At 34.7% G+C, this 15823-nt stretch overlaps 1 protein-coding gene across 4 annotated transcripts; it reads left to right on the forward strand.

Annotated features, from left to right (window-relative positions):
• Positions 1-314: 314 nt before the first annotated feature.
• LOC101265239 (transcriptional corepressor LEUNIG-like) lies at positions 315-14172 on the forward strand. Of its 4 annotated transcripts, none has more exons than XM_010322842.4 (18): positions 315-465; positions 865-962; positions 1051-1160; positions 2844-3074; positions 3185-3285; positions 3368-3452; positions 3625-3685; positions 4219-4268; positions 7779-8015; positions 8103-8279; positions 9491-9721; positions 10324-10435; positions 10526-10626; positions 10766-10915; positions 12105-12260; positions 12389-12508; positions 13376-13582; positions 13783-14172. In XM_010322842.4, the coding sequence occupies exons 1-18, from the start codon at positions 434-436 to the stop codon at positions 13918-13920; spliced, it is 2397 nt and encodes a 798-aa protein (XP_010321144.2). In that variant the 5' UTR covers positions 315-433; the 3' UTR covers positions 13921-14172. The 4 variants fall into 4 exon arrangements, with proteins under 4 accessions (XP_010321144.2, XP_004239602.2, XP_010321145.2 ...); XM_004239554.5 differs by having other exon boundaries at positions 8112-8279; XM_010322843.4 differs by having other exon boundaries at positions 382-519.
• The last annotated feature ends 1651 nt before the right edge of the window (positions 14173-15823 follow it).

Genomic DNA, 15823 nt, shown 5'->3' on the forward strand with positions numbered 1-15823 from the left:
AATTATTTTATTCAAGAGGAAACACAAATTTTGGCTCTATTCAAAATAGAATTTCCTTTTTATTCTTCTTAATTTATAAAAAAAAATCATTTTAAATTACAATTATACCTGCAACGAATAAGTTTCCTAGTTAATTTAGTGACGTGTTAATGTAGTTTAGTGGTCTAATAGCGGGATTGGAGTTTATTTTGTATCTTATAAAATTTCACACGGAATTTAAGCGACTAATTAAAGTTGTAATCTCAATTAATTTGATATTTTTTTTGTTCATTTTTTCTGAAGGGAGTTTGCATGTTAGTATAAACTTATAGTATGGATTGTTTTCCCCCTTTTTATTTGTTTTGTGTGGTAGTGGTAGTGTGCAGTGCACAGAGTGAAAATGTTACATGCCTTCTAAAGCAAGCAGACATTCATTCTTCTTCAGAGTAGCACCATGGCTCATTCCAACATTGAAGCTGATAAAATGTGAGATTTTGTGTTGTTTGAGAAAAAATTAATGACCTTGTGTTCTTCTAAGGGGTATACATTTTTCTTTTTGTTTTTTGGATGTGTGCATGTTCTCACCTTCATGTGGGGTTTTTTGGCCATTGTTGAATCTAGTTCTGGTTCTTAGCCGTTACGGCCTCAATTTCTCTTTCTTCTAAATGTATATTGTGTTGTATTGATTTCTTTCTTTGTGGGTTTATGTCTAACCGCACTATTGTTCTAATGGAAAGGGACGAAATTCTCTGCACGTACAAACTAGTTTAAACAGAAAATGTAGTGCTTTTGCACGGCTTGATCTTGCCATATGCTCATGTTTTCCTTTGAAACCTATATTGTTTAAGTGTGTAATATATCTTCTTCATATTTTGATGATAACAGGCTGGATGTATATATACACGATTATCTTTTGAAGAGAAAATTTGGTGTTTCTGCTAGGACATTTCAAGTTGAAGCACAACTTCTCACCAATCGTGTTGGTAATACAACTTTAAAAATGCCACTCTGGTCAATGCCTTTTTCCAATTTTACTTTAATTGGTTCACAAAATAAACATTTGTTTTTCAGCTATAGATGCTCCAGGTGGTTTTCTTCTTGAATGGTGGTCAGTATTTTGGGATGTTTTCATTGCTCGGTTCAAGACCCCTCTTTCAAGCACTTCTGCATCTTACAATGTGGTATGATTTCAATGTGTTACAGATTCTTATTTTCTTAAATCTTATTTCACCTAACCATCTTGTTTCACCTATTTATGTGTGTCCATTAATTTCTGAATGAGGACGTCCAAGGGAAAGTAGAATCAAAAAAATTGTTGTATACAAAGTTGATGGAGAGTAAGGATGAGGAGGAAAAGCGGGCAAATATGGAAAGGCATAAGATGACGAAGAAGAGGCTAAGTTTTCTTGAATGTTTGTATGTAGAACTATAGGACAAGGTGCGGATAAAAAGATAGATAGGCGCGATAGAGAGGAGGGCCAGAGTCCTGGACCAAGTGTAGTATATCGGATGAGGATGACAGAGTATTGGTGGAAGACACACTCATCAGACAGAGGTGACTGTCATATATCCGTAGATTCTTGAACAAAAAGGGGGACAAAGATATTGTGCTGGGAGATTGGGAGGCATCATGATTTTGGGTATTGTAGGTGTACAAAGGTTGACAAGCTTAAGCCATTTTTTTTCAAAAAAAGACTGAGAAGCTTAAGGGTGTGTTTCGAAGGATGCATAGGACCCGATGGAATTTTGGAAGAGCACAAGCAAGGTATAGAATGGCCAACTAGGTTGGTTAATCACATTTCATAGATAAAAAAAATGTCTGAAGAATAGAGGAAGAGTACAATGATGCCGTTGTGCAAGAACAAGGGGATATCCTGAATTGCAACAACTATAGGGGTATCAAGCTGCTAAACCACACCATGAGGGTTTGGGAGAGAGTGAAAGAGATTCGGTGTGTCACTCTTACGAGTGGCTTCTCGATGAATAAGTTGTGATTTCTCTCGCTGATACAGTTCATTCTTTTAGGAAGTTTCGTATTCTTAAGGAAATGTTCTACCTAGTGGTGGTTAGACCGACTATGTCGTATGAAGTAGAGTGTTGCCTAGTCAAGAGCTCTCACGTTTAGACGATATAATTTGCGGAGATGAGGATACTGAGTTGGATGTGTAGGCATACTAGGACAAATAAGGTTATAAATGAAGATATATGGTGCAAGCTGAGAGGCATTCGTGGAGGAAAAAATACGGGAGGCGAGACTGAGCTACTTTGGACATGTGAATATGAAATGCATGGATTTCCCAGTGTAGAGGTGTGAGGTTTTCAATGGATGTTTTGGTAGAGGTAAGTTAGGCCGAAGAAATATTGGGGAGAGGTGATTAGACAAGACATGATGTAGCTTCAGCTTACATATGTCAAGATGACATGACCTTAGATAGGAGATTATGGAGGACATGAATAAGGGTAGGAGTTTAGTAGGTAGTTCAGTGTTGTCTAGCTTATCTTTCCATGCTAGTAGTAGTATTACTCTTTGTAGTTTCTTGCTTCTTCAATTTCTTTTACTAGTTATTGTTCCTTGTACTTTGATTATCATATTATTTAGTTGTAGTTATTGTTCATATTCAGTATGCTTTGTCATGCTGTGTTTAGTATCCTGCCTTGGTTTCTTCACTATTGTTAGTTTTTGATCTATCAGAAACAACCTCTTTACCTCCCAAGGTAGGGGTAAGGTCTGCCTACACACTATCCAGACCTCACTTGTGGGATTACACTGGGTATGCTGTTGTTTGTTTGTTATTTTCATTTGTCAGATGCCAGTTTCTTCAAAGTTTTAAAGTTAACCTACTTAGCTGATTTTGGGTTTGCAGGGTCATATGATTAATACATTGGAACACAAGGATGTCCAAGCTCAACGGCTAAATCAAATGCAACAGCTTATCCAACAAAAACAACTGCAAGGTTATGGTACTCAGCTTTTGAGGGGGACTACGAATGAGGCTATGACAAGACACAGTCTAGGGACAACAAATGCTTTAACCAAAAGGGTGTACGAAAGTAACCCTCAAGTCCAGAGAATTCTCATATCAGTGGCCAATAAGGTGTTCAGAACTTTTTTTTTTTAATAATTGCTGTACTAGTTCTCTCTTTCCTGCCTTTATTTTTGAGCCTTCATGTCTAAATCATACTTTTGTCATTTTTATTTCTCTAGAAACCCACAAATCCAAGGGATAGTGATAATATTGATCAGCATTTAGATGCAAATCACAGCTGCATATCAAAAGCGGAAACCTTTAGAGACCAGCATTCGCGGTACGTTTTTTGAGCCCTATCTGATGGTGTTTTCATGGCGGGACTTCTCTTTACCATTGTGTCATTGTTTGTTTTATTTCAGGCAAACCCATCACAGTTTTCCTGGTGATAATTTGAGATTTTATCCTCCACTAGCTGATCAAGCTCATCAATTCCCAGTTACACAAGTAACTACCTTCCTCCTGCCGAAAGACAAATATAAAAGGAAAAGAGAAAGAGAAATATATAAGCCAAATACTAAGAAAGCTGATAAAAACAAACATTTCAACTAAAAAAATGTGTAAAGGCAATTGATAGCAACATTTCACTCTAACTGCTTAATTTTTCTATTGTCTGAAGCTGGACCAGAGCTTAACAAATATGATAATTCCTGCTGTGAGTCTCAAAGCTGCTGAGTCAGGTAATGTACTCACTGAAGTTTCTGGTATTAACACTTAACAATTAGCAATTCAATGCCTTAGTGTAAGTGATGAGCATTTGTACACGTGATTTTTCTTTTTGAGGGCTTTTAATGAAAGCAAATTTACTTCAAACAATAATCAAACTTGTCAATATGGTACCTGGCCGGGCTAGATCATCCTTTTGAATGGGGATTTCCCATGATGCTGTAAGAATCTTTATTGAGTGCTGTAAACATTATGTAGACCACTTTACTACTCTAGAATGATATTGTGAAGATCAATTGTAGCATGAAATTATGAAAGACTATTACTATTTCTTCTGAAAAATTAATGGCACTTTTTCTTGAAAATTTGACTCCTGATTAACGTGAATAAAAATTGGTTGACCATGATGGTATTCATCCAACGCAAGTTAACTATTAACTGTTCATCTTGAGTTTGTTCTACATTGTTTTTACAGTTGTTTGTTGTTTATCAGTCTAGCCCCCCTCTCCGCCCCATTTAAACTAATTCACATTCTTATTTGGTTCAGGATCAGATCATGGAGTAAACAGTTTGCTTTTAAAAGGATGGCCCTTGATGGTAAGGTCATAATGTGTACTTTCTCAAATATCCATCAAAATGTAATGGTAAAGAAGTCAAATATTCAGGCTTTAAGACAACCGAAACTCCATTCCGAAGATCAAAATGAACTGTTTATTGTTTCTTTATTTTTGGTGTAAATACTAAACAGTGCTTTGTAAATGATGGCTAAGCAGTGATATATCTTATAGAATCTCTTCTAAAATTGGAATGGATGTGTTTTTGGTATATTGTAAATGCTTCTGACGGTACTTTCTTGGTGCTATATTACTAATATACTTTACCATTTCTCAAAAGAAGTCCAACTCTCACCTTATGTGGTATATGAAAGTGACAAAGAGATGATTGAATCTATTACTAGAATGAAATTAGAATATGCTCTTTTACTTATAAAATGATGCATATTCTTTTAGAAATTTACTCCCTGATTGTATCACATAAGAGAATATTTGTGCTAGTAGTGAAAACTGCAATTTTTGTCATAGATATTCAAAGCCTATGATATTTCTAAAAGGTTTGAGATATTTCTGCAATATAATTTTGAACATGAAATATATGTTCTTTATATAGAGTTGATACAGAACTGAAATGCATAAAACTTGGAACAAACTAATGTGATAAGATTCTGTGCAAGTTGCAATAGAACTAGAACATAGGAAACTACCGAATGTCCTAAATAAATCAAACAACTGACTAGATATATTGTATCAGCAGAAAGCTAGAAAATAGGAAACTAATAACAGACTTCTAAACTGAAGTATAACAAATATTACTCATTAATATGCTCCTGCAAGTTGAGGGTGACAGGAATGAGCCCAACGTGTGAAAATGGCGCAGAAAAGCTATAAGCAGGAGAGGCTTGGTGAGGTCGTCAATGACTTGATCAGTAGAGTGAAGGTGACGAACCTCAAGTGCTTTTTGTTGAACTTGCTGACAAACAAAATTGAAATCAGTAGCTACATGCTTCATCCTACTGCGAAAGACTGGATTAGCACAAATGTAGGTTGTGATAATATTGTCACAGAGAACTACTGGTGGAGAAGACTAGTGAAAAGTGAAGCTCATTTTGCAAATTCGTGAGCCAATTGACTTCATAAACAGAAGCAGCAATAGATCGATACTTAGCTTCCTTGAATAAGGGTTAGACAGACTTTTGCTTTTTGGAGGTCCAAGAGTTTGGTAATTTCCAAAGGTTGACAACACAAACGCTGATGCCACAGATCTAAACACACTTGATTGTCTGCCGGCCATTCATAAAGCATCCTCTCTCCACCGTTGAACTGGTGGCCCCCATACTGAGATCTTCACAAGATAATATAATGAAAGAATTCAATGCTAAGTTGCTTGGACTCTTCACTTTTGGTGCCGCACCCGTGTCGACACTACATGGGTGTGGGTGTGGATGTGGGAGCCGTGTACGATTTTGGTCTACTGATTTTGGGTACTTTGACCAAAATCGATGTGGAAAATCTGGACAATTTTAATGATTTATGTAATCAATACAAAAGCTAAGGTGAAATTGAAGAAAATGGAATACCATTTATGTAGAAATTTCTATGTCACTCCTTTTCTTTTAATCTCCATCCATGATTCTCCTCAAGTTCTCCACATAATAACTCATAATTTAGGTTTTTTAATTCTATTTGTAAATATTTTAATTATTTTTAGGTGAATTCCTCCACCCGTATCCATACATGGATCCATATCCCCTAATCTTAAAAACTAGATCATGAAGGATCCAACCTCTAGATCTGCACCCGTATTATATATCCGCACCCGAGTCCAAGCATTGTTACGATAGAATTGAGAAATTGTTGGCAATGGAAGGGGAGCAAAGGATATTGGATGATTGAAAGTGAGAATTACATGCATATATATCTGGGTTACCGGTGTGAGATATTGGTATGGTGTTACCATTTCCCATTGTGATTTATTCTGGACCATTCTAGTCTCTAATGGTTGTGAGACTTTTGGCATGTGTGTAGCCCCTGTATAGACCTATTGTTGTTGGTGGCGTTGGTCCTTGTTTGACAGTTGGTGTGTGAGCAACAACAATAATTCTGGTGGAGGGTGTGAGTTAGAGCATTGTGTTTGAGGAAAAGCTCGTGGTCAGTAAGCTTTTCAAACAGTAGGATGTGCTCGAATTGCTGCTGATATTTCTCGATGTTCTGGTTCAAAAGATGAGAATTTTGACAGTGAGTACGGTGTTGGTTACAGGACCTCCTGCAGTCGCCAGTTCATTGCAGAGAGTCAAACTTGGTTGAGGTAGTCCATTACAGGACGGCTCTCTTTTGTGAGATGTGCAAGGTGATCTCGCAAGCTCACTATGAGAGTTTGTAACTTATTGGCATAAGCAGTGTGGAGGGAATCTCATGTTGCTTTGGCGGTGGTTGCATCGGGTACAGTGGCAGCAAGAGTTGGGTATACTGACTCTAAAATGGCATTTTGTATCAACTAGTCCTGATGAAAGTGAAACCAATTAATGTAATCAAGGTTGGCAATTGTCTGGTTGTTTTCTGTGGTGGTCTGGATGGGAGCAGTAATAGTCCCATCTACATCCATAAACATTGTGTCCTGTCCTATCATGAGAATGGACATTTGTGCCTTCCAGGGGGAGAGAATAAGTTGTCTGCCAGCAAGTTGATCAAAGGCTAGGTAACTGAGTTGAATTGAACAATGGTGGTGGTATTTGGTGACTGGAATTGGTAACAAAGAGTGCCATTTGTGCTAGTGGGTAACAAGGAGAAAAAAAGCGCTTGATACCATATAAAGGTTTGAGATGTGGAAGAGAAGTATGATATTTTATCCATGAACAACATGCTCTTTGTATAGAAGTTTGCTGAACTCAAAACATGAAAGTTGGCATAAATTAATATGATAAGATCAGTGCAGAAGAAAGCTAGAATACAGGAAACTACTGAAAGTTCTAAATAAACCAAAGACTAACTAGATAATAATGAATCAGAAGAAAACTAGAAAGTTGGAAACTAACAAATATTATATCCATTAATAGTTACCTTCTGATTGGTCTATATCCTCTGGATGTTGAATATGAGCATATGTTAAGTGTTTCCAGAGGAGCAGTGGTATTACTTGATCCGAAAGATATGTTTTTTTCCGAATAATGAGAAAGTATTTATTTTAATGTACAAACGCATATATTTTCATCTGTAGTCATAGTCAATTTTCAACTGAAGACTCTAATGGGTGTAATCTGTTCAGCCCCCTAAACGTTTTATGAACCATGAGAGGATCAGGAGCATTCAGATGAAAATGAAAGCACAATTGGCCTGCTGCTTTGAGCTTTCATTTGTAGTTGAACTTAGCGAGTATAATTATGTGCGTACCCTAAAATATTATTTGAACCAGAAGCAGTCAAACAGAAAATGGGAACCTTTTTTTCTGCTTCTTTTAGTTGTCATTTATAATTGGTTATTTGCTTAGAACCAGTCTAGAATTGACTATGAGACGGAGTATTTTCTATACATTGACTAATCTTCCCATATATAGGGATTGGAACAGCTTCAATCTGGACTAATTCAGCAGAAAAGCTCTACAATCCACCTGTCTCATCCCTCCCAACAGCAGCTACAACAACAAATTCTAATGTTTCTCAGTGACCAGTATATGGATATAAGTCAAGGTGACCAATCAAACTTCACTGCGAACATAGTTGTGGACAGAAATTTGCCAGTTCAAGTGGATCTCCCGCTTTTCTCTTGTTCAGATTCAGCTATGCAAATGAAGGTGCCAGTTTATACTTGATATACTTTGCATTTGATGTCTTTAGAAAGACTATCTATTCTTGTAAAGAAGTATTAAAAAAATGACTAGTTTATGCAGGAAGTGCAGAACATCAATCAAAGTCTGGAACAAGGTCAACAGCCTGCTTTGTTTTGCAAGCATCCAAAAAATTCAAGTTCCAGCAGCCAACAGCAAGATAAGAGTGTTGCTACTGGAAGCACAACCATGGATGTTAGCTTGTCCAACACCTTTAGAGGTGATGATCAGGTTAGCTTTGACCTCAGACCCCTTATATGTCCAGTGCACTAGAGCTGTTGATAAGTTGTTCATATAAGAATAATAGCTGCGCTTGTTATGGGTAATGCATTTTGAATTTCTTACATTCCTGCAAACCCTGCACCCCTCTCCCCATTTAATTTCCAATGTGCACTTCGTGAATTTCTGTTATATTTTTTCTTTCAGTTCAACTCATACTATTAGCTTTTTATAAATATATCTTTGCTCTTTCATCCATCTTTTAATTTTTTTTTTATCATTGATCAATTATTCCTACAACGTTGAAGTAATTAGTGCCATGACGAATTCCAAACATTTCTACTTTACCCAGCAGAGTAAGCCTTAAAGAATGAAAACAACTGGTTGAAAGTGTAGTGGTTTTCTTCCTGCTTCTTGTAACTCTTTACTTTCGATGGGGTAGCTGATTGTACAAGTGTCGACCACCCAATATAAATTCAGATAAGAAAATGGACATTGAACCTAACTCAATCCCAAAAGATAGCTCATGAGGTAGGTATTGATCAAGATTATAAACGGAGTCAACAACCCATTTCATAACCGATGTGAGAACATTTTTCTACCAAGTTTAGTTATCTGGAGCATGGAAGATGAAAATCCTATAAGCTAAAAATGGACTATAAAAACTCAATCCAAAATCATCCTCAAGACCATATAGAGAGACCAAATACCTTTAACTCACCTATGTGGGACTCCAACAACTCTGTTACCATAATAAGAAAATGAATCTTGGACCTAACTAAACCTCAAATGCGCTCATGCAGTTAGGATTCTCCAAGACCATTTAAGGAGAACAATAACCCATTATCTTAACAAATGTGAGATGCTTATCAAATTCCAATAAGAGTTCTATGAGATTTATACCAATTGTGAAAAACAAAGAGCTCTATGAGATTTAAGACTTACACATTAGCTTCATAATCAAATTTCCTTGAGTTCACATCAGTAGTAATATTTGGAGAGTGTCTTTGCTCTTTCTTTCCTTGGTTTCCTACTTCTATTATTCTTGGTAAAATTTTTGTATTACTTAGTCAAGTGATGTCATTTCTGATATATATTTTTGCTGTTATCTGACATGACAACCCATCATATTCTTACATATGCACAAGTATAGAGAAGGGTATATATTTGTCCTTGTACTTTCTTGTCCTCATTGAATTTCATTGTCCATGTTTAATTCAAAGAAATATGGTACAAGAAAGAGGAAGCAGTTAACGTCATCAGGTCAGATTAACAGCATAGGAACTGCGTACAACATTAGTCTGTTACCAAGTTCAGCGCCTTCTACACCATCTATATCCATTGCAGAAGATGTGATATCAATGCCTGCATTGCTTCATGATGATAATTTTTCTAAAGGTTGTGTGTATGGCAATGATGTTGTTTACTCAGCTACATTGGTATCAACTCAAACGGTAAGGATTACTGTCCCTATACTTACAATTTATTGAGGATTCCGTGAAACAAGGATCCAATTAACAAGTTGGTCCTTCATTTCCAATTATTTAACTGATATAATAATATTAATCAATATGTCAAATTAGGATAATATGCTAGGGAAGGGGTTTACTATGATTTTCCTAAATTGATGCCACAAAAGTAGTATTGCATTGAGAAATATTTGGCTGTCTCTCTTTTATTGTTACTTTTTTTTTTTGTAATGTGAGACATTGTAGACAGATATGCTGTGAGAAGTGAATTTGGTACAAAGGAAATGCTAATCCAACTATGGGTTATATCAATTTTTGGTGTTCAATTTTCATGCGAAGTCTTACTTGATATCTTAACTCAACTGATTTCACACACCAGGAGAAAGATAACGCAAACTTTCTTCAATACAAAAGTGAATCTGCGCATGGAATGTTTGGTTAGTGCTTCCAAAACAAGCGAAGGATTTAAACTGGCTGCTACTATTTTATCAAAAGGATATCAATCAAATGTTCTCTTTCTTTCTCCTAATTAAGAGATGGTTCTATTGATGCATAGTCACACTAATCAAATATGTGTGGGGATGCAGGTTGATGTTCCTCTTATAAACCACATGTTTGCAAACAACTCTGCCGAGTCCTTCCTTTCTGACAATGCAGATACTGAAAGCATAATCCCTAGGCGCTTAGGCACCAGTAAAGGTTTTAACTGACGCTGACTTCTTTATACTGGCTTTTTCTTGATGGGACACTTGCCACTCTAGTTATTTACATTTTTTTTTTGCAATAAAGATATTACGGTCTTGGAAATTGGGAGTTTTCATTCCAGTGCAGTTAATTGCTGCAACTTTTCATCTGATGGAAAGCTGATAGCAACTGGCGGGGATAAAGAGGTATTGATACAGGATCTTGAGATGATAAATTGTTTTGTACTCGATACAGACTGAAAAGCAGTGAAACAAGGAGTTGTATTCTTGAACTCTGTATTCAGGTCTCTTTAGTTATTATTATTTCTGATGTGTTCTGGTGTAGGTTGTACTATGGTGCACAGATTCAAGAGCACAAAAGCATATACTTGAGGGGCATTCTGATGCAATAACAGATGTTCGCTTTGGTCCAAGATTACCGCGTCTTGCTTCATCTTCCCTTGATAAGACAATCAAAATTTGGGATGTTCATAATGTAAGTCATTTTATGTGTTCATTACTAGGAGGATAGGATATTACTCTTCCATCCTGAACTCTAAGGTGAATCATTGCGTGTTGTGTAGAAATTTTATGCTCAAACTCAGTGTAGATGTGAATTCAGATTTTGTACAAATCAGTGTAGCTGAAACTACAGAGATCCATTATTTTGCATCTGTATTTCATAGAATGCCGAAGTGTACAACCTTCCTCTCTTTCATCTACATTCAAATGGACCTTTCTCCCAGAATTTTGACCATATACCTTTTTAACATATAATATAGGCCATACATGTTGGATCATAGTAATCCATCATTAATTTCATTTATACAACAATAATATTCTTTTTTCTAATAACATAAGAAATGTTTTTATTTCTTTACTTTTTCTGAATTTAAGAAGGATAAACATTTCTTAATAATAATCATTGATTTTAAAGTAAAGATACATCAATCAGAATAACTTAACAAACAAAAAGTAATTACAGTTTTTCAAATTACAAATATTGTTAAAATATCGTTGATGAATTTATTGTTGAGCTACTTTCTGTTTCAAGTTTCGAACCAAGAAATATGTAAGCTAATGCTTATTCTACTTAAATTTGGAAAAATTTAAAATTAGAAAAATGTTTCCTATTTATCAAGAAAAACGAATCATTATATAAATGAAAATTAATGATGTGGTTACTATGATCTTATATATATGACCTATATTATCAGTCTAAAAAGTACATGAGGTTATTCTATTTTAATTGATAAAACGATATTGAGATGAAAAAAAAGATAAGTTGCAACTTTATTTTCTAATTAGTTAAACGGATTTCAAAAGAATAAGGTTCTCTAAGTATCAATAGAGACATTTTTGGCCAAATTATTAACAACAGGGACATTTTTGGAGCAACTATTTACGGAGGACATTTTGTTTCTATTTCACATGGTTTAAAGGTATTTTTGACCCATTTCCGTTCTTTCAATGATCCTTCTAAGATGAATTAGCAATTGTGTTTGTTCACCCCAACTTGTTTGAAGACTGTTGATGGTGAACTCCTGACTTCTAGCTTTACGAATTTTTTCTTTGACAGAACACCCGTCAAATTATCTGTACATGCACTTAGATTAATTTGTTTTGATGAATTTTGGCAAGTAGAGTTCCAGCCTGTCAAAACTAGAGTTTGTTGTATCTTGCAGCCAGACCACTCAATACGAAGTTTTACTGGCCATTCTGCCTCCGTTATATCACTTGACTTTCATCCTACCAAGGAGGACCTCATCTGTTCTTGTGATAATGTTAGTACGATCCGATACTGGAGCATTAAGAATGGTGGTTGTGCAGGAGTGTCAAAGGTATTAGTAAACCTATATTTGATAACTCAAACTAGTAGGTTAAGCTGCAAAATGATGATATTTCTGGTCCCTATTTCAGTAATAGAATCTTTATTTACGTCACGACTTATCAGCTCCAAAATTTTCAGGTTCGTGCAACTCAAGTTAGGTTTCAGCCTAATCTTGGGAAGTATCTTGCTGCTGCTGATGCGGATGGTGTATTGTTATTTGATGTGGAGACTACCCAAATTTGTAGTTATCCTCTGAAGGTTGGGCAATTTTTCGTACAATATTCCTTTCACTAAGTTGTTGAAATTATTAGTGCATGACTGTGGTTAGTTCATGCCGTAGGGTGTTGGGTTATGTCTTGTAACGAGGTGCAACACTCATGTTTGGTTGCATTCCTTGAGTTTTAAACCCTGAACAGACTGCGGGTGGTACACTATTAGTCTAGTTTCTATGGAAGCTTTAACAATTTATGGACTGGTTGTAGCATTAGCAGTTTTATTTGTGAATCCTTTTGTTTAATCTTTAGCTTAAAAATATAAAAATTAAATACATTTTTCATATCTTGATTCTAAGTTTTTAAAATTCTATCTCAGATTGGATCTTCAAGTCTTCCCTACATTCACCTATGCTGATGTTATGTGATCTTTTTTTATCTCCAGAAACTGATGTAATATTATTTGGTTGGACAACCACTTGTCCAACATTCTATTTGCCCCACACTGTCTTTTCTCTTTTTGTAATTAGTTGAACCAAACACATTGCATATGACAGGCAAGGAAGAAAGCCGAGTGAAGGTTTCCTCTTTAGTTCTCCCCTAAATAGCTCAGATTATAACGAACTTAAGACTTGAACCTGTGATTTGATCATTTTGGACACCTGAATATCTGACTCTATTCATGGGCTCACAAACGATAGAGTTTACCTAGGAGTGTTAGCTTCTGTGTTGTCGTAATGTAGTGAAACCTGTCAAATGATATTAGAGTAAGTGATGAGCACAATTTTAGTACTTCTCTCGTTTTGCATTATGTCTTTACTTGTTGTATCCTATCGGCAAGTTGCACCTTCTTAGTGATTATTACGACGTTGTTCGAGTTGTAATGAACTTTTTCTCGGGGGCATCTTTGCAGGGTCACTTCTCTATCATCCGGGGTATATGCTGGAGCAGCTCTGGTGAGTATCTAGCTTCAGTTAGTGAAGATACGGTAAAAGTCTGGAAGATTGGCTCTAGTGGAGAGCAAGAGTGCATGCATGAGCGAAGCGTAACAGGCAAAAGATTTCATTGCTGCACATTTCATCCTTGTTACCCTTCTGTATTAGTGGTTGGTTCAGATCAGGCAAGTAGCTTTTTTCTTTCATGTCATCAATTCTATGAGTTGCTCCATTGGGTTACTATTACATAAATGCAGGAAGGTTCACAGTTTATATGCCAAGTTGATTGTTTCAACACTGCATGCATGTTCATTACATTTTCAAGTCTTTGCCTTGTGATTTATGGACTTCTGTAATGATATGATTTAACTTGTGTACGTTCTAGTGCCTGGAGTTTTGGCATATGGCTGAGAACAAGATGATGATTGTGCTGGAAGAACCTGTGAATAGTTTAGCCGCGTCACAGCCCACTGGTGTAGTAGCTTCTGCCATTGACAATAATTTAAGCAGATTGTGGAAATGAAAATTTATTTCCATCAACTTCAACTTGGAGAAATCTGAATAGATAGAGTGAAAATCTGTTTTATCATGTTTTGCATTTACACCACACCTACCAATATGAACAGAAATGTGGTTATGTTAGGTAAGCACCTCTGGGGAAACTGTAGGTAACATCTCTTTTTTTGCTGAATTTGAATCTAAACTATGTAAATGTGTTAAAAACAAACGTCTCCCATTTTATCCATATCTCATCAGAGTGAGTCGTGATTTCGTACTTCTGCTTTGTTTTCTCATTTCTCATGTGTTTAATTTTGTTTTAACCATAATTATCATCTATCTTCTGCATTCTATACTACATTAAAAGTATGAAGCTCGTTAGAAATGTTGATTGAACTTTTTGCACTTCATTACACTGTAATATAAGACTTTTATTTACTATTTTTCTCAGATTATCATTTCATTATCTTTATAATATTGACTATAATTTTGAAAAATTAAGGAGACATCAAACATATGGAGAATTAATGTTGATAGGTCGTTAGAAATATATGGAACAAGAATACTGGTTATAATTTCTTTGTTTTAATTCATAATTTATGTTATGAATTTTGACATTATGTTTCAGGGTAAGCTTCAAAATAGACAAAAAGTAGCTGAGAAAATATTGTCAGCAAATTCAGGCCAAGATGATGTAGAATTCTAAAATGAAATCTTGTTGGTTATATGGTTAGGTTGTTGGGATTTTGCTAATATTGGTAGTTCTTTTTTTTTTCTTTTTTTTTTTTGAATTAATGTTGATGAATTTTTATTACGTGAAAAACCAGTCCTGAAGTCGGCTAAAATTAATGTTGGTAACTTCTTGTTGTATTTTTAGGAATTAATGTGAACAAGAACTTTTTCGATGAACAATACAACCCATGTTGCTTTCTCAACTCTATGTGCTTTATTAACAATGTATTGGTTCTATTTTTACGTTTTCGTTTGGTTTTGATTTCGATTAAAGTCGTCTTCTTGAATCCATTATCATAATTCTTTATACTATTCTTTATTTTTTTAGTTAATAACTTTTAAGATCATATATGAATTATTCACAATCAATAAGTGACAATAGATTCTTCCCTTTTAATAATTTCTCGTGTTTCTCTTTCGGACTAAAAAAGTGAACCATACAACATACATCAAGATATTGAACATGTGAAAGCATCGAATTTTGCAAGAGAAATTAACAATGATAAAGAAACTCCAACTTTTATATGATATATAGTGATATAGAGATATTGAACATGCAAATCCTATTATCTTGAAAGCTTCATGAGAAGAGGGAAGTTTTCATCAAATCTGTGGGATAAGTCACAAGTATTTCTTAGATTATGATCAAAAATACACAAAAAAATCTAAACTTAACTAGAATTTTATCATCCTTGAACCCATTTTTTTCATATTTTATACACCTTATGCTGACATGACACCTCCAACCACCTAGGTTTGGAGTGTTTTTACACATGCACATGTCACATGTCTAATATATATATATATATATATATATATATATATATATATATATATATATATATATATATATATATATATTCAACAACTTTTTGAAAAATATTCTTATTTTCTTTATTTTGTATTTAAATTGATTTAATACACATATTTTTTTAACCTTTTATCTAAACTTTTTTCCTTTATTTATTATTTTTTTCTCTTTTATTTTTATTTACTCTTTATATTTTCTTTTATCTTTTCTTTTGATTTGATTTCAATATACCTTGTATTTGAAATAAGTTCATTTCGAACTAACATCAAAATAAGTAAAGAAAATTAAATAAAACATAAAGAAAAATTAAAAGCAAACATTTAAGGATACTTCAATTTTTTAGAAAAATACAGATAATTTTTGTAAAATAGTTAAAAGTTAAAAG

Source organism: Solanum lycopersicum, chromosome 5, assembly GCF_036512215.1.
Source record: "Solanum lycopersicum chromosome 5, SLM_r2.1".
Lineage (NCBI taxonomy): Eukaryota > Viridiplantae > Streptophyta > Magnoliopsida > Solanales > Solanaceae > Solanum > Solanum lycopersicum.

Bases quoted from the DNA above. Each gene is read 5' to 3' on its own strand.
- LOC101265239 (XM_010322842.4), top strand. From the start codon at position 434: ATGGCTCATTCCAACATTGAAGCTGATAAAAT. The intron at 4,269-7,778 runs GTAAGGTCATAA...TCCCATATATAG, and splicing joins TAAAAGGATGGCCCTTGATG to GGATTGGAACAGCTTCAATC. The intron at 12,509-13,375 runs GTTGGGCAATTT...GCATCTTTGCAG, and splicing joins TTTGTAGTTATCCTCTGAAG to GGTCACTTCTCTATCATCCG.